At 31.3% G+C, this 22763-nt stretch overlaps 2 protein-coding genes and 1 long non-coding RNA gene across 4 annotated transcripts; 2 read left to right on the top strand and 1 right to left on the bottom strand.

The window, feature by feature from the left end:
* The first annotated feature begins 7926 nt into the window (after window positions 1-7926).
* On the top strand, window positions 7927-12912 carry LOC107957486 (probable alkaline/neutral invertase D). 2 transcript variants are annotated; one of them, XR_001700470.2, is made up of 6 exons: window positions 8009-8185; window positions 8919-9314; window positions 9844-10275; window positions 11291-11849; window positions 12266-12619; window positions 12761-12912. XR_001700470.2 is itself a non-coding variant. In XM_016892998.2 (5 exons), exons 2-5 carry the CDS (start codon window positions 8928-8930, stop codon window positions 12559-12561), a joined length of 1674 nt encoding a protein of 557 aa, XP_016748487.2. In that variant the 5' UTR covers window positions 7927-8185; window positions 8919-8927; the 3' UTR covers window positions 12562-12912. The 2 variants fall into 2 exon arrangements, 1 of the variants encoding a protein (XP_016748487.2); XM_016892998.2 differs by having other exon boundaries at window positions 7927-8185; window positions 12266-12912.
* Window positions 12913-14823: 1911 nt separating this feature from the next.
* On the top strand, window positions 14824-15872 carry LOC107957487 (NDR1/HIN1-like protein 6). The gene has a single exon (XM_016892999.2). It carries the CDS (start codon window positions 14881-14883, stop codon window positions 15658-15660), a length of 780 nt encoding a protein of 259 aa, XP_016748488.1. The 5' UTR covers window positions 14824-14880; the 3' UTR covers window positions 15661-15872.
* Window positions 15873-20270: 4398 nt separating this feature from the next.
* LOC107957489 (uncharacterized) lies at window positions 20271-21016 on the bottom strand. The gene is made up of 2 exons (XR_001700471.2): window positions 20741-21016; window positions 20271-20495 (listed from the first exon to the last, which is right to left on the bottom strand). It is a non-coding gene; the product is annotated as an uncharacterized lncRNA (long non-coding RNA).
* Between the last annotated feature and the right edge of the window lie 1747 nt (window positions 21017-22763).

Genomic DNA, 22763 nt, shown 5'->3' with positions numbered 1-22763 from the left:
GCGAAACATAAATAGATATTGTTTCAACACTAAATGGTTAGCCAGAGATTTAGTCGCATAAAAAGTTTCTAACCTTTTCCAAAAGGCAGATGAGGTCTTCTCCATCAATACCTCCTGCAATACCGTATTCGCGAGGCACAACTAGATTGTAGACAAAGCCTTTTCATCAAGCTCTTCCCATTCTGTTTTATTTAGATTCTCATTCTTTTTCCTGGTAACAACCTTTTTCAAACTGGATTGAACTAGAATTACCATCATCCGAACTTGCCACAGATTGAAATTTGTCTCACCATCAAACTTCTCAATTTCAAACCTTGTTGTTGCCATCTTTGAATGAGCTGATCTATGAAAATTGAACTAGCTTTAATACCACTTATTAGGATCGACCCAATTAAGCAATGAACAAGAAAAATGAAAAGTACAAAAGATGGAGATAAAGACTAAACCCCGAAAACCCAAAAACCCCGAAAACCCGAAAATAAAGAATCCTCAAAACGTAAACACAAAATTCTCTAAATGTGTTATGAGTTCTAATCTCTAATAGGTGTATTTTTCTAAGGTTGTAAAAGAGCCTATTTATAGGCTAAATTTATAAGTCAAATAATAATAAAATAATCTAAACTAATCAATGTTTCATTGAAATAAGTAAACAGAGTTTAACTGAAAAATTATTTTTCAAATTTGACCGAAAATAGGAGTCATATTTAACACAATGTTTAGAAGATATTAAGGAGGAGGTTAGCATTCAACAATGCATTTCAAGTGCCGTTCAAATACTACAGTCATGTCACGTCGCTTATCTTTTATCATGCCCATCGACTGTGGTATATTAACTATGGGTTTTGCCATTTCTTAACGTTTTTGCATACGACTACTTCTTAGAATTTTGATGATAGAAATTTGTTTTGTGGTGGCTCATTGGAAGGTAGTTGAGTTCTTATTCATCTTTTTGGGGTTTTACATTATATCCTTTACATGCTGTATTGTTTTTGTTTTAATCAGACAAGTTAGATCTCTGGTGTTTCCTATATAAGGCTTGGGAACCGTGGAAAATATAAATTTAGTTTATTAAAGGATTTGGTAGAGTTACCTAATCTATTATAATTTAAATTTTTTTGGATAAATTTGACTTAAATTTAGAAGATAACTTTATACGATATAATACGAACATGTGTGAAATTTGGAAATAGAAGCAAATTTTTGTGCGTCTATAAAAAGAAAATAGATTTTAAAGGGGGATTATATTCATATGGAAAGGGTATTGTGGATTAGATTAATGATACATGGGGTTTGTTGATGCATGTTACATTGTTGTGCAGGTTTTTCAATGTGGAGAACGATTTGACCCTAGTAAAATGAGGGGGAAAAAAAGGCTAAAAACATCTCTTTGATTATAACATTGAAGAATAAGCTTATAGTGATTCATGGTTATTATGAGCTTATGAGCTTAAGGATGCACAACTTGTTGGAGAAAAGAAAAAGAGAAGGAAATATTAGAAGGCTAGTGTGGGTAAGATGAGAAAAAATGATGGATGAGTGGGCATACAAGGTAAGTCTAGATAGTGTGAGCTGTAGCATATTTCCATGCTCTTGCAGTGATTGTTTGGTTTGCTTCTAATTCTACCGTATTGAGAATTAAACATTTGGTTGAATTGGTTAAGTTATTAGATTATTAATTTGATTGATCCATTTAGATCAATTGAATAAAAATTAAAATATTAGTTCAATTGTTCGGTTTTCAAATTAATTAGTCAAATGATTTTTTTCCAAATCGATATTCTTGTTGGTTTTGGTCTAATCGGTCCAATCAACTAATCCAATCTAATTTAAGTTTTTATAATTTTTTATAATTTTATAATTTATATCAATTTTAATACTTTTTTTATTTTTTATGATTTTTATAGAATTTAATATGTTTTTATAATATTTTAAATATTTTGGTTACTTTTATAATTTGTTAGATTTTTTTTACATCTTTTACAATTCTTATAAATTTTTATAAGTTTATATCAATTTTTATATATTTTAATATTTAATATTTAATTATTTTTGTAATTTTCTTTTTTATGATTTTTAAGGAAAAATATTAGATTAAAATAGAAGTTGACACATTTCATCATATGATTGGTCACTTAATTTATTTTAATGATCAACGTGATCAATAAACTAAGGGACTTAGTTGATTATTTTAATTAATGAAAAAGACTTAATCGAATGCAAATTTAATACAAGAGCTTAATTGATTTTTTAATATTTTAAAAATATATATATAATCCAATGATTTATTATAAATGAAATGAAATTCCTTTTTTTTTACCATTGATTTTTAAAAAAATCCTATTCATCCACAAATACAAAGAAGTACAAACTAAATTATAATATATAGTTATTATAAATGAAATGCACAATAAATTTTTTGGCCCTTTAACTTTATAAAAAATATCATTTTAGCTCTCTATTTAATTTTTCACCTTTTTTAGTCCTTAAACTTGCATTTTTTTTGTCAAGTCACCTTAAAATTGATAAAAAAGTTAACGTTAGGTACATCTTAAATTATTTGAAGATATCCTTTATGCTTTCAAGGGAAGATTGATTGTAATTGAAATGGTATGTTAGCAAGTCTCAATTACTTATATATTGAATAGACTTGCATAGGCTTAATACATAATTTGATACTTGAGTTTAATATTTTTTTTTCTAATGTAGTACTTGTATTTGAAAAAAATTATACGTTTTGATATATGAAAGTAACATTATTAATTTTTTAGTGTTTAATTCGTGTTTTAGAGTTGATTTGTTGAATATTTATAATTAGCTAATAATATTAACCATTAACTTTCATCAAATCAACCCTAAAACCCAAATTAAATAACATTCATCAGATTTTATTTGATAAATTAAACATAAAATTAAACAAATTCACAATTAACACTAAATTCATTCTCTTAATAAAATAATTAAAAATTCAACCCTAATAATATTAGAAACCTTTCATCAAATCAACCCTAAAATTCAAATTAAAGACTAAAATGTTAAATATGTTACCTTTGAATATTAAAATATATAAATTTTATCGAACATAAATATCAAAATGAAAAAAATACATATATTAAATTAGACAAAAAATAATACAAATAACATGTTAAACTTGAATATCAAATGATATATTATAAGTAAGCTTTTAAATTTTTTGTAAATCAGCTTTACAATTCTCTGATATTCACTGTTTTCATAGTGAAGTTCTTTATTATTATGATTTTTATGTGATCTAAAATTTGTGGCAGGTTGAGATCTATTCTATCAGTTTGATTTAGGTACTATAGTGCTTAGACATGTTCAATAGGTTTTGCGAATTGAAGCATAGTGGTTGGCTAGATATGTACCTTGTAATGCCCCAAATTTTAAATGTTTGATTGTTGGGTTCTATTGTAATTAAATTTATGTATTTGTGGCTATGTGCTCTGTGTATGTGTTTGAGGTTAGGGATTCAAGCTGCTCGTTTAGAAAGTTTTGTTATTTTATTCTAAACAAACCTCTACTCTTGAACTATTAACTGGAGCTTAATTCTGCGCAATTTTGTATTAAGAATGAGCTTACTGGTTTAATGGTTAAACTTTTGTATATCCTCTGGACTTATGTTTGAGTCCCTACGTTAAGGAAATATTTTGCTGCCTAGTGAATTTTAAAATTAGTTTCACGTTAGTTCTTTTCTTCTTCCTCTTTTCTTTTCCTTCTTCCTTTCTTTTCTTTCCTTGTTCTTTTTTCTTTTTGCTTGTTTTCGTAACTGTATCGGACCAAATTAAGAATTCTAGGTTGTCGTTGCATCGATCGAGAGGTAAATTTGTAAGTTCTGTCGTTGAATTTTCGTTAACTCTCGCTATTATTTGTTTCTGTCAAATGTAGATTTTCTAATTATTTCGCCCGAATTCTTTATCTATATATTCGATTGTGGTTCATTAGGAGAAGGTCTCATGGATAATGTTTCCCCCAACATCAGTAGCTCGTGATCTGGTTGTCCTGTGCAAAGGTATTGTTGTTGTTCAATTGGAAGTTTGTGTCGAAATCTTCGAAGAGTTTTGGTTTTTTGCTCTAATCAAGCGTTTGTTGAGTTAATTGAGTGATTGAATATTGTTTTTAGGTTGTGGGAGTCTTGGGATTGCCCTTACACCGTCGCTACATTAGGTGGGTACCCAAAACTTTTCTTCTTCGAGTTTTAGTTGTTGGAAAATGGGACTATCGATGCCACACGGTCATGTGCCAGGCCGTGTAAGCCACAACGATGTGTGGTAGGCCGTGTAACTCACTGTTCATGAATTAGAGACATACAAGCTAGGGACACGGGTGTGTGTCTAGACTGTGTGTAAGAATTTTTAGTGCAGGGTTCACATGGGTTAAAGACACGGTCGTGTGCCTAGGTTGTGTAACTCACTATTTGCGAATTAAAACCACACGGACAGGTGAGCAGGCGTGTGTCAAGTCGTGTGGAGCCACACGGGCCAACTATCCAGGTCGTGTGAAACCACACAGGCATGTGGACCAAAAATGTGGAATTTTTCTCTCGGGCCACAAGCGTCGTTTGAAACGAATGTAGGCCTTATGTGGGGCCCGTATGATCTGACTTAAACTATAAAATTGTTATTTTGTGATCTGAGACTAAGTACTGGAAATCTGTATTGTGTACTGGGTATAATGTCTGTTAATGATATTAATTATTCTGTACGAATATGAAATGTATCTGAACGATCATGTAGGCCTCTATATTAGCTAATATTTGAAATTTGCATCTGCATTGGGTGGGAATTGAGCAAATGAGGAAGTATCCTATTTTGAGGCTGTGGCTAAATCACTAGTATCTGAATTCTGATCCGATAGACAGTATGCAATTATCGGAATGTGTCATATCAACACTGTGTGGTGTGTAGGGTTGGATGGGTATTCAATACCCTATTTGGTGTGTTGGGTTGGTCGAAGATGGTGTGTAACAGTGCGGAATAGGAAAACTACATCTATTCTGATCTGCTTTGTATCTGAGAATAATCTAGCTTACTATTTGTCAGAACTATTTTGTTCTGTTAAACTGAATGATTTACCTACTGGATCTATTTCTGTTTTGAATTCAAATTTGGGACTTTTCCGGTTCTATCCTAAATCTATTTTAACATATAATTATTTCTTTATAAGGTTATTAATTCATTTCTTCTGTTGATTGAATTATAGGTAACCCACAGACTTGATCGGTCGGCAGATTGAGAGCTCAGTCATACTATTTATCTGCTTTATTATTATTATTATTATTATTATTATTATTACCATTGGCTCATTCAAGACATATGATGGTTAAGATATTAGTTTTTGTGCTACGTGTTATGTTTGTTAAATTTTGGTTTGCTTTGGAAAGATTTTTAATTAAGATTCAAAAATTATGTTTTGTGTGATTTTCGATGTAACTCTTTAAATTTAATTTTGTCGTCTAGATCAGATATGAAGTGTTACATTCCTAGAGAAAATAATCAAGTCATTGATTGCTTGACTAAATTGACTTTTAGCTGAAAGACAAATCTACATGTGTTTGATTACGTACTTAATGAAACTTTAGGAAACTTACATCACGACAAAGCTAGTGGCGCTTGTAAAGCTAAATGTGTGCATCTTTTAGTAGGAAAAAAATAATAAAGAAATCCTGCTCATGCCAAACTTGTAATGGGACATCAACCCAAAAAGCTTGCTTTGTTTAAATATATTAAAATATAAAATTTTATTCACGATAAAAAATTAATTTTTTGCGTTAAGTAAATAAGAATAAAGATTAAGTATAAATCTAAAATTAAAAGCAAATAAAAGAATTAACAAAAGTACTCAAACCTAAAAAAGACAAGTACTCAAAATTAAATGAAATTATAATTGACTACAAAAGGCTTAAAAATTAAGATATTAAAAATAAATTAATTCATTTAAATAAAAATAATAATTTTCATCTGACTTATTTTAAAATAATTTTTTATTAATAATTTATTTAAATATAAATAAAAAGTGAAGCTTATTTTACTATAAATTAAAAGTTAAAGATTTATTTTAAATATTTAAATGTAAAAATTATCTAAATAAATTAGAAAATTTCAATTAACTTTTAAGTATTTTAGGCTTGAATAATATACCATTTGTTACATGTGTTCGATGTCAATGATTAATTTGACACCTGATTTTTTTTGTCTCGATTTGGTATATGAGTTTGGCTTCGATGTTTAATTTGTTACCTAGACTAAATGATATTATGTAATCTAATGAATATTTGACTTGTATGCTTTAGTAAAAAGACATAGGTACTTAATTGGGACAAAAAAAATTTAAATACTAAATTGAAATTTGAAGCTAAACTTAGATACTTAATTAAGACACACAAAAAGAAAACTCAAAAATATTAAATTCAAAAATCTTTGGTACCAAATTGAACGTTAGAAAAGTGAAACAAAAGAAATTCGAGGTAACAAATTAAACATTGAGTCCAAGTAGATTAACCCAAAATTAGATTTAGGAACCAAAATCAATTAAGAGGGAGGTAGTCGGTACTATACCGATACTAATCATATTGACTAGTGTCACAGGCCGCGTAACGGAACTCGCAATTGATACGCATATTTTAAACCCTTCATGTTCACTTGGAATCATTCGGCCCAACATGATTAATCCATTCTTTGAAAGAGACTTAAGGCCCGTTTACTTGAATTCTAGTTGAATTATAAACGCTTTAGTAACTTGTATTTTACCAGGATAATTATCTTAAAAGGATAAAAATATAGAGAGTTTAAACCCTTTAAGGCTCTCATGATAGACACTAATCCCAGCCATTGGTATAATCCCATCTATACTGTTGGATCTGAGGGACCTTAATTATAAATAGAGCCTTCGCACTTCATTTGTAATCACTTCATCCTTGAGTTAAAAATATATTTGAGAGAATTTGAGAGCAGTTACTCAAACACCTTGTGTGCATTAAAAATATATTTTGTGGCTTTTTTAGTTCTTTCACTTTGAGTTTGCTTCTGTTTTATTTTGGTGCATTAGAAAATTTTTGTGAGAATTCTCATCTTCCGAGAGTTAAGCTAACTGAGGCAGATTTGAAGCTAACTTTTTACCTAAGACCGCATCATTTTTCAAACTAAAATTTTAGTCTTGTGACACTAGTACGTACTGTTTCTGTTTTCAATCAATACCAAGTAGTGTAGGTTCAATTTCGATGCATTTCAACTGTTTCAATGTGTTTCAGCCCGTTTTAGCCAATACTGACTTATAAAATATTAGTTGGTACACAATTTTGATATTAAGAAACTAAAAATTAGACTAAACATAATATTTTTGCATGTAATTGAAATATATTTACATGTATCTATAATACATATAACTTATTAAGTGACTAAATATTAAACTATAAATATATGTGTGAAAAACATTTATAAACATCAATGAATCCGACACAATATATCAAAATATATCGATATCCATGCGTACCAATATCAATAAAAAAGATACCTTAACTAATACAATAAGAGTTGAAAAAACAAACTCAACTTATGCTAATAACTTCTAACTTTACAAAAAAAAATATTTTAATCATTTATTTAAAAATAAATAATCTTAACATGTATACTACGTCAACAATTAATTAAACTTTTAAAAATTTTAAAAGTAATTTAAAATTATTAATAATTATTATAAAAATTAAATAAAAATTAAAATATTTTTTTGTAAAATTGGAAAATCAAATGTATTAAATAAATAGAGGTGAAAATAAAAATTCTGCTTTATTTCCAAACAATGTTGTCGGGTAACGCGTGGGACATTTTACACTTGCTTTCACCGGCTATTACCGGTAAACTTAGTCCCATCCCATCATTTCCTTTTTATGTTGTTCAAAGGGCAGAGAAAGACACGGTAGTCGTACGGTTGTAATTATTACAACAATTGTTTTTCTTTCTCAAAAGTCTTTTCTTTCCCTCACTCTATAAATATCATATCTTCACACCATGCTTCCTTTTTCCTCTCTTTTTTTCATTTTCCTTCCTTTTTCTCTCCTTTTTGTTTTTCTTTTTTCCTTTCTCCGACCATTTTCCGGCCAAATATTCAGTAATTTTATCTCGATTGGGCTTGCCTGGGATTTCACTTCTCCGACATCTTTGCTTTCTTAAAGGTTTGCTTTTCCTATCCTTATTATTATATGGATCTTTACTTTCTTTCTTTTTCCATTTATGGGAGGTGTTTCGGTGTTTTGATTTGTTTCTTTGATGTTTTGGCTGACTATCAGATCTGGTTTTACTTTTCAGGTGACTTCATCTGTATTATTTCTTTTCTTTATTTGTTTTTCATACTCTTTGTTGGTTTTTCTGCTGCTTAATCTGTTTCCATCAATTTTTCTTAATCTTGATTAATTTGTTTTCCTTTAGTAAAGTATAATGCTGTAAATTACTCAAAACATATTCATTTAATGTCCATTATCCTCAAATCCATACTAATGATGATTTTGTTGATTAAATTTGATTTTGTTCTCTGCACTGTGACAAAAAGGCAAATGATTGTTTCAAATTGTTTCTTCTTTATAACATTTCAATGGGAAGGGGAAAAGGGTTTCCAAAACGCAAGGATCCTGATCTCATGCCAATCAACTTGAATCCTACACAAGTTTGCCACTAAGCCATTGGCGTGATTGGCGCAAAATGATTGTTGAATGGATAACAAAGCAAGGCTTTTATTTCATCAACTTTTAGATATAGTCTTAACATTTCAGTTTCTATATAAGAATGTTTCTTTGCTACTCTTGTATTGCTGTTATCTAAAATATTTTGGGATCTAATCCTTTTATCTTCTCTTATTTGAGCATAAATCTCTTCTGAATCTTGAGAGTTGTATTTTTTTGTGCAATTTAGACAAAGAAAATGGATGGGACTAAAGTGATGGGACTTAGAAATGTGAGCTCAATTTGTTCCCTCTCTGAAATGGATGATCATGATCTCTCACGCCTCCTTGATAAGCCGAGGCTTAACATAGAGAGGCAAAGATCATTTGATGAAAGGTCACTCAGTGAGCTCCCTATGATTCTCACAAGAGGGAGTTATGACAATTATGAGGGCATGCACTCGCCCTGCGGGAGGTCAGGTATTGATACTCCAGCTTCTTGGGATAGAAACTCCTTTGATCCGCATCCCATTGTGGCTGAAGCATGGGAGGCTCTTAGGAGGACTTTGGTGTATTTCAGAGGCCAACCAGTTGGTACCATTGCTGCGTATGATCATGCTTCCGAGGAAGTTTTGAACTATGATCAGGTAAAGTTCTCATCAGATAGTGGGCATCCTTTTTAGGAGTATTGAAATTCTTGTTGCGTATTTATGAAATTAAAAATTATGACATCTATTATTGAATATGATCATTTGTTAAGCATCCATCCTAAAATTAATCGGTCATAAATGGAAAGCTTTCCTGGATATAAGGTTATAACAAACTCAGGCCTTAATTGAATGTGGGACAAGATCATTTAATGGTACAAACCTTGGTCCAAGTTGAATAAATTTGACTACGTGAAACTTAACGCCAAACATGAACAATAATTGAACTTTAAAATGAATTAGGAGTTTTGATTGTTAAAATGAGGTTTGGTAGGGAAAATGGGAAGATTAAGTTAAATGATCACTGACATTTTTGTTTTTAAAATATTTTTATTTAAGGTAAAGATTGAGGAAAATTCAAAATATCTGCAATTATGTTTAATGCCGAAAATCTATTACCATCTGGTGAGTTATGATATTGAAAATTTCTTGGACTGTTCATGTTTTAATAAATTGTTGATTTGTTCAGGTTTTTGTTAGAGATTTTGTACCTAGTGCTTTGGCTTTTCTGATGAATGGAGAGCCTGAGATAGTCAAGAACTTTCTCTTGAAGACTTTACAACTTCAAGGGTGGGAGAAAAAAGTAGATAGGTTCAAGCTAGGAGAAGGAGCAATGCCAGCTAGCTTCAAAGTTCTACATGACCCTGTACGTAAATTGGACACGATTATTGCTGATTTTGGAGAGAGTGCCATTGGAAGAGTTGCTCCAGTTGACTCTGGATTCTGGTGGATCATTCTGCTCCGTGCATACACAAAATCTACTGGGGATTTATCACTAGCTGAGAGGCCTGAGTGTCAAAAAGGGATGAGGCTTATACTTACTCTGTGTTTAGCAGAAGGATTTGATACATTTCCAACACTGCTTTGTGCTGATGGATGCTCTATGATTGATAGAAGAATGGTAACCCAGCCTTCACTTCTTAATCTTTACCTCTGTTATGTGCATCTTTGTGTGCTTTCCTTTTCGTAAGTTTCCTTATCAGTCTTGTAGTTATTTTATGTGAGATATGCTAGGAAGTTGAGAAATAAAAAGTGTCTAACATTATGAAAATTCGAATTTGGATAGATATGGATAATTAATGCAAAAAATAATGTACATCCAATTATTATTTATTGCTACTGCTGAATAGCAGATAGAATAGAGCAGTATGACATAAAGAAACATACTCTTAATTGATAACCAATCTTGTAGAGGCTTGGTAAGCCAATTGAGCAAGTGAATTTGGCATTATTTAATATCATATGTATGATATGAATATATGTGTAAAATAGTCATAGTTTACCAATAATACATTGTTTTTCTCAAATGCTCTTTTTGCTTTGATTAACTATTAAGGAACAATGTTCTTTATGTTCTTCTATAGTGATTACCCAACCTTTGATGTATGGTATGTTTTGGCCAATTGGGTGTTACAGTTTTTGTCATATCATGACACTTAGGTCTCTATTTATATTCCTTAATTCATTACAAATTTCCAATATGGGATTTTGGGTTGTTAAGTATTCATCAAGGAAACAATTTGTATCTGGATTCTAAATTGTATTTGCCTATTGAAGATTGATCACCAAGTGATGCTTGTACTTTAGTACTAATTGTTGCATTCATGTTTCCCTATAAATCTTTTTAGCTATTGTCTTCCTTTTTTTTTTTTTAATAAATGGATCTTAACTGCATTCTTCAAATTTTCCTCTTACTTGATGACTTATGCTGATGAAAAATACTTAAGAAGTTAATTTGCTTTATGCCTCTGCATTAGTGCTTTGTGAACTCCTTATTTTCTTTCTTTTCTGAATAGAAAATCAAACAGAGGTGATGGAGATTGATATTTTTGTATTTATCGTCACCAGTCCTTCCCTTTATGGGACCAAGGAGTCTTAATTGCATGTTCCAATTATGATGTGAACTTATTTTACAGGATGTTTATGGTTATCCTATTGAAATTCAAGCGCTTTTCTATATGGCTCTGAGGTGTGCATTATCAATGCTGAAGCAAGACGCCGAAGGAAAAGATTGCATTGAAAGAATTGAGAAGCGTTTACATGCCTTGAGCTATCACATGCGTAGTTACTTTTGGCTTGACTTTCAGCAACTAAATGATATTTACAGATATAAGACTGAGGAGTACTCTCACACTGCAGTAAATAAGTTTAATGTTATTCCCGATTCTATCCCTGACTGGATATTTGATTTTATGCCAACACGTGGTGGCTACTTTATTGGGAATGTTAGTCCTGCAAGGATGGATTTCCGATGGTTTTGTTTAGGTAACTGTATAGCAATTTTATCTTCTCTTGCAACACCAGAGCAATCAGTGGCTATTATGGATCTTATTGAAGCTCGTTGGGATGAGCTTGTTGGAGAAATGCCTTTAAAAATAGCTTATCCTGCAATAGAAAAACATGAATGGCGAATTGTCACCGGTTGTGACCCTAAGAACACAAGATGGAGTTATCACAATGGAGGATCTTGGCCAGGTATTACCATCATTCTCTAATCTATTATCTATCTTCACCATTATAGTGCTTTTGATCTTATAAGAACCGAAGTTATTTGTTTTATGGGTAACTCATGTTGTCTTATTGACAAAACAATTTATTATTGTTTGTTATTAACTAGAAATTTATTGTTGGTATTTTGTTAAACTATGAAGCTGGTAGAAAGTAGTTATTGCCATTTAGATGAGTGAGATTTATGTTGTTTCAACTCTTCTTTTTTCTTGAAGTATCTGTATTTGACATTCAACAGTCATGAACTAGGAATCATGAGGCTACCGATGTATTAACATTTTCATCTGCATTTTTCCAACTGAAGATATTGCTGAGTTTATTATCACCTTTCTTATTAGAATTATTGGGTGTTAGAATGTGACCGTTTGCAATTTTATATGCAGTGCTTTTGTGGTTGCTAACAGCTGCTTGCATCAAAACGGGAAGGCCACAAATTGCAAGGCAGGCAATTGATCTTGCGGAGACACGTTTGTTGAAAGATGGCTGGCCAGAATATTATGATGGAAAACTCGGGAGATTTATAGGCAAACAAGCAAGGAAGTACCAGACATGGTCAATAGCTGGATATTTAGTGGCGAAAATGATGCTAGAGGATCCATCACACTTGGGGATGATCGCTTTGGAAGAGGACAAACAGAGGAAGCCAATGATAAAGAGATCATGTTCCTGGAATTGCTAAACACTCTAAACTAGCAAAACAAAACGTGAATGAGTAGAGGGGACAATACAGACGGAAGGTAAGAGGACCTTCGAATTTCATTATAACACTATTCTTTGGCATTTGCCTATTTAGGGTATGATCAAAAGTTCGATTTTTTGTGTATAGTAGCTGGTTTTTCTTTACATTTATAATAAAATGATACATTTTGCTGTTTCAGGGTCAGATTTTTAAGGCCGAAACGGCAAAGAAAATTGTCTATCTGAAAAAGAAATATGAATATAACACTGAATGTATCAACTTTTAATGTTTTTAGTTCTATCATGAAAATTTTGATTACGAACAATGGAGATTGCTCCTTTGTTGTCCCAATACACCTTGTAATCCGCAACACTTCACAAACTCCATGAGCAACTGATCTAAATATCAGCCCCTGCACTACTTTAAACAACACTTTGCTTTTTAGATTTCGTTTATAGTCCAAATTTGAATTAATGAAATTATTTGTTGAATGTCTGAGCTTGATAAAAATTAAATACTGAATATCTAATATTTGCATTCACATATTCAAATTTGAATTTGTAAAAGAAAAAATAAGTTAAAATATTTGTAAATATTTATTCATCACGAATATTAAATCGTGTCCATAATTATTTATTAACTTGGGTTTAAACCGAAATTATTAAAAGTTACTTGAAGCTTAAGAAACTTCATTCCTTAAAGTTAAAATTCTATTTATCTTTGATTGATTATTTTAAACTTGAATTATGAAATGTCATGCTATCCTTCTGAAAAGTACTAAACCGTTGATTGTTGGATTACTTAATATTCATAGTTGAAAATCGAAGCAAGCTTTTATTAAGAGTCATGACATCATGGTCTTCGTTTTCCAGTTAAATAAATAAATAATAACATAAATTGGAACCATAGAAGAAAATCCCCAAAAGAAAGCTATTCATCAAATTCCAAATTTGTCCCTCCTTACATACCAGATGACGGTCTTTCCCCTTCAATTTTGAAGGCGGCTCCTTTGATTTATGGCGTATCATTTATCCCCCTTCCAAGTAGTTGATGCCATCCTCAACAAATATTTTGTAATTTTCTCTACTTTTTATTCCTTTTTTTCAACATTAAGTTCGATATGTGTCATTAGTTCAAGTACAGGCTTCTATTTTGTCCAATTTGACTATTATAATTTGTTAAACTCTGCTATTAGTCCTTATACTTTGTAAAAGTTGTGAATTTAGTCTCTACAATTTAATTTGGTCATTTTTATACCATGTGCTTTTTAAATTTTTAAATTTCAGTTATCACCATATCATAACTGTTAAATTCATTGAGTTAAATTTTTTTATTTCTAAATCTGATGCGTCAAACATATTATCATATATTTAATGTTATGTTGGCTTGTTATTTCTACATATTCCTCACTAAAAGAAAAATCAATTAATGGATTAACAATCTACAAAAGTATGTATATTGTATAACTAGTAATTGAATTTAAACAAACAGCTTTAATAGCTATTGGTTGGGCCAACATTAAAATTTCAAAAATTTGAAAAGTACAGGGACTAAAATTGATCAAACTAAAGTACGAGGACTAAATTTAAAACATTTGTAAAGGACAAGGATTAATAGAGAATTTTAACCATTAGAAATTATGATTATTATCATATGAAAAACCTGATGACCAACCTTTAACAAATCCTAAGTCTATGTGCTGATCTCCCAAATTCAAAAATATAACAATAAAATTAGTGCTGATTTACCATCCACGTGGTTCAACTTGGTCTACAGTCAATTTTATAACAATTCTGAATTCCCAATCTGTTTCTAACTCACAAATTTTTTTTATTATGAAAAGAAAAATAAATTTTAAATGTGATATAATAATTTATGTTGTATTAAAAAATTTAATAAAATAATAATTGAGTTTCAATTCGATTGATGTGTCATTATTGTCAATACGAGAGAACGTAAATTTGAAAGTATGCTATTTTCCTATTTAAAGAATTGAGAAAAGACTATATAAATAAAGAAAAAATAGGGTTGAGAAGGAAATTATTAAAAAAAAGTTAAATATAAAATATATATCATCAAACAACATGTTTTAATTACAAAAGCATTGTAATATGAATGCGGACCATTAGGTGAATATTTGGATCAAAACTTCGTCTTTAGGAAAAAAGTCAAATAAAGGAAGCTTCTATTGTATGACTTAATCAATAGCTTCCTTCCCCTGCTCTATATTAATTCTATTTTTCTCAAGGTTTATTTTAGAAAATAAATTTATATGGTTACCTTCCCTTAGAGGCTTGAATTGAATTGAATACATCATCAATGGCGGACCAACAGAAAATCCATCCCGTCCCAGACGTGGAAGCGCCGCCAGAAACCTCCCCCAGTGCTCCCTTGGTTCCTCTAGGCACTTCTAAATCCGACACCGGTAACCCTGTCGAGCAACATCCACTCAACTCCCGGTCCCATGGCCCTTCTCCTCCTGTTAAGCATTCGACAGCTCCCAAGAAAAGAAGAAGCTGTTGTTGCAGGTGCATGTGTTGGACGCTGTCTCTTCTCTTGCTTCTGATCGTCATTCTGGGGATTATCGTCGGCATCTTATTCCTTGTTTTCCGACCAAAGCTACCCAAGTATTCTATCGACGGCCTGCGGGTTACGCAGTTCGATCTCAGCTCAGCCAATTCCAGCTTATCTGCTAGCTTCGATGTTAACATCACCGCCAGAAACCCCAATAAAAGAATCGGAATATATTATGACGGAGGTAGTCATATAACCGTATGGTACAATGAAACCCAACTATGTGAAGGGGCGTTACCCAAATTCTACCAAGGTCATCGGAACACGACCGTGCTGGTATTGCCGATGACAGGGCAAGTCCAGAACGGTACCGTGTTGCTGACGGCACTGCAACAGCAGCAGCAGATGACGGGGAACATACCCTTGATGCTGAGGGCTAAACAGACTGTGAGGGTTAAGCTTGGGAGCTTAAAGCTCATGAAAATGAAGTTCAGGATTAGGTGCCGCCTTGTGGTGAATGCTTTATCTGCTGACAATGCCATCAGAATTTCGAGCAGTAGTTGCAGCTTTAGGCTTAGACTTTAGAGTTTATAACTACGGCCATGGGGGGTGGGATATAATATATCATTTATATTACTTGATCCACATTTTTTTGTTTATGTTCTTTAATATTGGTATTGCCATAAGAATGGAGGATTTTTATGAGGTTTTGTCCTCCATATTATAAAATAAACACTGTTTTGTTTGCACCTAGCTCTGTAATTTCTTATTTATTTCTAGACCTATATATTATACAATAGTATTACCCTTTTTTTCTTTTGTTGAAGATCATAATAGTAATATCCTATTCTTTTCAAAATCCGAAATTTGGGAGTGATGACAAAAATATTAGATTCAGGAAACATTTTTTAAAAACAAAATTGTTGTTTTAAAATGGGTCAGAGCTTCGAATAGTATTGACTAAATATTGAATGTTAAAGCCGAAATGATTTAAGAGAAAATAGATTCCGTTCCCAGGCTTGGATTTGTCCTCCTTGCCAAATAGATGCTACGAAGTGACATCTTGTACTCTTCAATTCACTTGTGCATATTCAAATATACTCAGCGGAACAAAATGATTGAACCACATAACCAACAGTATCATTTGACAGCAAGGACAATCTCCATTCATAGACCACCAACGCTGCAATCACCTTCATAGAAAACTTGGCTGCAGGTTGATTATTCTCGTCTCACTCCCACCCCCACTGCAGCACATCATGTTGTAGGTATTATTCAAGCTGACACAGAAATAACCAACTGCACAGCCTGTAAAGCTATCACTCTCTAAAATGATCTTCCTAAATCCATTTGCCAAGCCATCCATTACTGACAGAAGCTTTGCTTTTAGCACGGGTGCAGGCCCAACATTTCGACCAAAACCAAGACCCCTGATTATCCCGATTGAAGTAGACCAGCCGTTGCTGCTACACCTGAATTATTATCAACAGCAGCATTCTTGTTTAATTTAGTCCTCCCCTCTCGGTGGTAAACACCATCCCAACCCCTTGCTATGTCCTCTACTTCCCCTTACATTTCTCAAAAAGTCATTAAAACTTTGGACAAAATCAAAGCTGTTACAGGTTTTTTGCTCAATTAGCCTTACACACCTTTATTCCATATTTTCCAGGTTACTATAACATAGTTTACCACGGCAGATCTTTAAACTCCAAATGACATGGAGCATCCGAGCAGCCCTCCGAAATTGCAGATAAGTGTCGGCCAACAAAAAAATTACCCGAATGACTTCCATTAAATTAAATAACATCTTCCTTCACGGGCCAATATCACAGGCGGCAGATCAAAACTCGTAACCAATGCGCACAGAAAGTTCCATATAGACATCAACAAATGAATTGGAACTCATTTGATTTACTTAAACTGACCCGATTCGTGGAATATAAGCAAAAACCCATCTGCTTGAATCCTGGTTGAATTGAAACACTTCAATAAATTGTATTTTATTATGATAATTCTTGTAAATCCTAAAGGATAAACATGTATAGAATTTAAATTCTGTAAGATTCTCTTATTGTGTAGATGAAAACTAATTTTAGCCGTTAATGTAAATCAATCTATACCGTTGAGTTCGGAGAGTTTAACTATAAATAGATGTCTCCCTTACTCAAACACTTAGTGTGCACTCACTTTTTGTGGTTTTCTTTGTTCGTGGTTTCTTCTTTTTCTGAGTTTGCTTTCGTTTTACCTGAGTGCCTTCTCAGTTTTGAGAGTTAGGCTGATTTAGGTTCATTAGAATCGAAGAAATTGCCTAAGATTATATGGATTGCGAGACGAAAAGTTGAGACTCACAGGCTGACCTACCTTCCTTAAAATGAAAAATTGCACTTTAGCCTTTCTAAAATCTAAATATTTATAATTTAATATATTATAAAATCATATTTTATCCCTCCTAAAATGATAAAATTATGATTTAAACTTTTTAAAATTTATAAATTTACAAGCTTACAAGAGAAAAATGTATTTTGGCTCTCCTAAAAATTTATAAGTTAATTTTGACAATTTCAATCTAGCACCTCTTTCTCAAGGACATTATCTAAAACATTTTGGGTTTTGGTGCGACTTATCTCAATCTTGAGTAAGTAATTGATTATATGTATCACAGGTCGAGACTTTAGCTTCAATCATGTGCAGCTTTAGGCTTGGTTCCAATGACAACAAGCTTAATTCTACTCTGTTCTACAAAGATTTGGTCCCTTCTCTAGACTTCTAGAGTCTTTCGGGACAATTCGGAAATCTCTTGACTTGGTTTTCTTGTGCTTGCATCATTTCAAACTTGATCTAGTTCTTTGGATAACTTTATTCATGGGTAGTTCGTGATATTCTCCCCACTCGTTCTAGCAATGCTCTCGTTGCTAGAGAGTTCCGTGCTTGGTCATTGGATCGATGCCTTTACTTCTTTGGGGTCACTATGCCAGGTCTTCTACCCTCGGCTTCTCTCAACCATCGCAACTCTCATAACCTTCACTCTCGGTTCCTTTACTTCCACGATGCGGACACTTAATTCACTCCTTTCTTTGCACTCTTGCATTGGAGGGGTTAAGACTTCTTCTATTGCACATTCTCCCTTGGAGGCCTCCGCCTTAGGACACCCTCGTGCTCCATGTTTTCCAACCAAATTAACAGCACTTTTCATTGTTGTAGTAGTACTAGTAGTATTACTCACAAATGTTGTTGAAGCTATGTCATTATCTGCAACAGGGGACTGAGCCTCGACGACTTCTTTGCAAGCACTGCCTCCAAGAGCCATTGCTACTCGAAATGTCCACTACTGCAATTCTTTTATATTTATCTACTTTCAGAGGCTTCACCCTCTATTTCCCTGTAATAAAGGATGAAAAGTAGATGTCAAAAAAGGAAAAGGAAAAGGAAAACTGAAAAATTCTCAATCTTGTTAATGAAACATTTAGCTACAGCAAAGCTAAAGATGCAAAGTACAATGTTATTACATTCCAGCAGGGCAACCCAATACCCATGGCAATGATTGTATTATAAAACATTCGACTTAAAACCATCTCAATGTTCTTCAAATTTCCAAAAGATGAAAGCTAACTTTAAAAACAACTTCTAATTCCTCTGATGGTGCTATTATAACATAGTTTTCTATCTTTAAGCAAACAAGAAGGACCATAGATAAAAGAGAACCATGGATAGCTAAAAACTAGCTTCAACAATTACAATATTTGGTTGGATAAAATATTGATAGGGAATAAGCAAGGAGTAGCTAGAAAAGAAAACATTTTTACCGTATAATTATAAAAAATATATTTTATATAAATGTAAATTAATTATATTTGATAATAAAATATAAAATAAACTAAGACAAAAATTTATAAATAACATTGGATAAAACTAAAATATATAAATATTGTATTAATTTTTCTTATAATTTACTATATTAAATATAATTAAAAATTAAACAAAATATTATTTGTAAGTGTGTTAAAAATAATATTCTTTAAAGAATAAAATATTTTCATTTTTATATTTTATATAATTAATATATTATAATTGAAAAATACTTATAAGAAAGTTATACAATATTAATATATTAAAAAACAAAATAAATTTAATTTGTTTTAATTTTTTAATTTTATTTTCTCTCCTCATATTCGAGTGTCTTTTCCACCTTCTCATCTTTTCTCTTTTGCCTAAAATAATCAGTACCGCACCGGTGAATGCATTATTTTTCTATTAGAACTGATAAGTATTGGTACCGGTTTGTTTCGGTTTCTATTGTATATAAAAATATTTATAAATATTAAATAAATGATATTGAATAAATTTCAAATATAAAATATTCATCAATTATATAAAATACTCATAAATAAACTCCACAAATAAAAATACATTATTCAATAAAACCAAAATTAACAAGAAAAAAGAAACTGAAGGGTGAGTGGGGATTTTTTTCTTTGATAATTAAGTGAGTGAATTTTATTATTATTATATTTTAGTTTTTATATTTTAAATGTGAAAGTATGCCCCAAAAAATTCAAAGTTTAAAAGTCTTTTTTTGATTGTCAATACATTCTAATTAAATTTTTATCATAATAGTCAATAGTAGATCTTATGACTAAATTTTGGGGGGCCTAATAAAATTTTCAAAAATTTTAAAAGTTTAATGAGAATTTTTTTAAAAAAATTAAGAGAGTTTAATTATAATTATAAACATTTGAAGGAAGAATTGAAATTTTTCAAAAAATTTGAGAAGATCTAATTAAATTTTAAAATTTTCTAAGGAAAAATGAGTTTGCCTCCAAATTTTGAGCCCCCTCAATCTAACAATAGTAAATTGTAACACCACTAACCCGTATCCGTCACTAAAACAGGGTTACAGAGTATTACAGGATAACGGAATAGTAAATCATTCAAATCATACATTAATACAAATATAACCAAATTGCTTGGACCTTAAGAAACTCAAATACTAACAAAAATACAAAAGTAAAATGACATTAATCGGGTTAAAAACAAATCAAAACCAACCTAATATGTGCCTAACCAATGTACCCTCATTGGTACCATAATTATATACAATTTAATCTCAAAATACACATTAATTCAATTCGTCATCTTATTCAAGCAATATCAAATCAAAATACCTAACAAAGTTACCACAACCACAACAAATCAAATATATGTATGCCACACATACAAGCATAACAACTATACCATACCCTTTGTAAATTGGTTATTTGCACAAAATATCATTCATAACATTTACATAAGCCAAACATTAACCAAAATAGCATAAGAGCCTATACATGCCATATAATCCGAATTTAACGTTTCAAAAACTACCGAGATAAACTGGATAGTGTGACTTGAGTGCCGATCCGGTCATCCAACCTTCCGAAAATCTACAATGACATTAAATAGCACAAGCAATCTTAATGAAGCTTAGTAAGTTCGACGAGATAAACAAAAATCTTACCGAACTAACTATAATAAATCAAATAATCAAAATCATCCAAGACAACTCCTGTCATTCACAACTTCAATTGATAAAAACATTCGTATTCAAATCAATACAAAAATAAATTACATGTCTTTTAAATTCATTAAATAAATCAACCGAGATTTTTCCATTTGAAGAACGACTTACGGGTAAGAGTACATCGTCAACAGAAGCTCATAAGAGCTGGTCCTCCCGAATATGCCAACGAAGCTTGAAAGCTGAACAGAAGCTCGTAAGAGCTGATCCACCCAATCACGCCAAACATAAAGTAAAACACGAGAGTTTGCAACAAATGTTGAATCCCAGTTTACTTGGGTAAAATGCCAATATCTCCCTATAATACCAGCTCCACTCCAAACTCCCGTCATACACCAAATCATGAATGTACTCAAATCTCGCGTTCAATTCAAACTGAATATCCAATTTAATATTATAATTCAAATAATAATTCATTTCTAACAATAGAATATATGCATAATACCAATCATCAATTTATACAAATGTTAAATTTTAACCGTACGAACTTCTCTGGACTGAATTGGAGTAATTGCAGAAGTTCAGGGACTATTCCACTATTTTTCCTTTTCCACGAGTATTTACGGGATTAATACCTTTTTATTTTTTGAATTTATGCAATTACCTCAAACTTTTACAATTTTTGCAATTTAATCCCTTAATTAGTTAATCTATCAAATTAACTAATTTTCTCAAATCAATAATCTATCCAAATATTCTAAGCCCTCATATAGCCCCTAATAAACCTAAAATTCACTATCAAACTCTAATATTTTGACATTTTCACAATTTAATCCTAAAATCAATATTTAACAAAAATCACTTTACAAAATCATCATACAACACAATCAAAGCTTCAAATCAATGTTATTCATAAAAAAATCTAATATTTATCAATGGAAACTTCCAGAATTTTAAACAGAATCAGAAATGAAGGTACGGGTTAGCTGGACCTAGTTGCAACTATCTCAAAAACATAAAAATTATAAGAGACGGGTAAGAATTGAACTCACATGAAAGCTTCTATGCTCAACCAATTCTCCAAGGTATTTCTATGGTGTTTTGACAGTGAAAAAAGAAGAAAACCTATTTCTTCTTACTTAATTTTGTTTTAATTTCAACTAAATTGCAAGTTTGCCATTATAATTTCATTAGTTTGTCCTTATCCATCAATTTGCCGTCCCACTATATTATTTAGGGCTTAATTATCACTTAAGTCCTTCCTCAATTAATAATTACACCATTTCATCACCTAATTTCTATAATTAGTAAGTTTTGTCAATTTAATCATTTTTCTTTAATTAACTAACTAAACATTAATATTTCTTAACTAAATTTTAATACGACTATAATGACTCTATAAACATTCTAAAAATAATATTTATGAGTCAATACAACGGAAATTTGTGGTCTCAAAACCATTGTTCCGTCACCATTAAAAATTGGGTTGTTACATAAATAGTTAAAAATTTTATGATTTTTACTATTATTCATGTATCATATTTTGACCAGTGTGATCGAAATTGACTAGAACAAATCGGTGTAACCAGTACAAACTAAAATTTTTACCAATGCAAAAAAATAGACTACTTGTCCCGCTTTAGCACTAGAATAATGGGCATCGACCAATACGACTAGATCCAGTACAGAACCAACTACCATGATTTTCTCTCTTTTTTTTATTATGGCCTAAAAGTTCAAAAGCCTTCATTTATAAATATTTAAGAGTAGCTATTGCGATTTTTTGTCACAATTTCGTCATCATTTGGCCTATCAAGGTTATATCACATGACGAAAATTGGTATTTCATTTAAAAATCATAAAATTATACTAAAAAACATATTTAAAATTATAAAAAATAGAATACTACAAATTGATGTTCGATAAGATCTACTCTTAGTCTCACTTATTTTAATTTTCCTTTAGGATCATCAATTGTAAGTTTTTAAGTCTATTCAATTTAGCCTAGTTTTTATGATTTAGTCCCTAAACCCAAAAATCAATTAGCCACCACTTTCATCAACCAACCACTTAGGATTTATCTACTCATGCTCATATTTGAACCCATTAACAACAAGAAATCAAAGAGAAATACCATTAACTTAACCTAAAAGAAAGTTGATAAAAACTCAAGCTTTCTTGCAAAAGCTTGAGG

Source organism: Gossypium hirsutum, chromosome A05, assembly GCF_007990345.1.
Source record: "Gossypium hirsutum isolate 1008001.06 chromosome A05, Gossypium_hirsutum_v2.1, whole genome shotgun sequence".
Taxonomy (NCBI): domain Eukaryota; kingdom Viridiplantae; phylum Streptophyta; class Magnoliopsida; order Malvales; family Malvaceae; genus Gossypium; species Gossypium hirsutum.
This window is presented reverse-complemented; position numbering and strand designations above follow the sequence as displayed.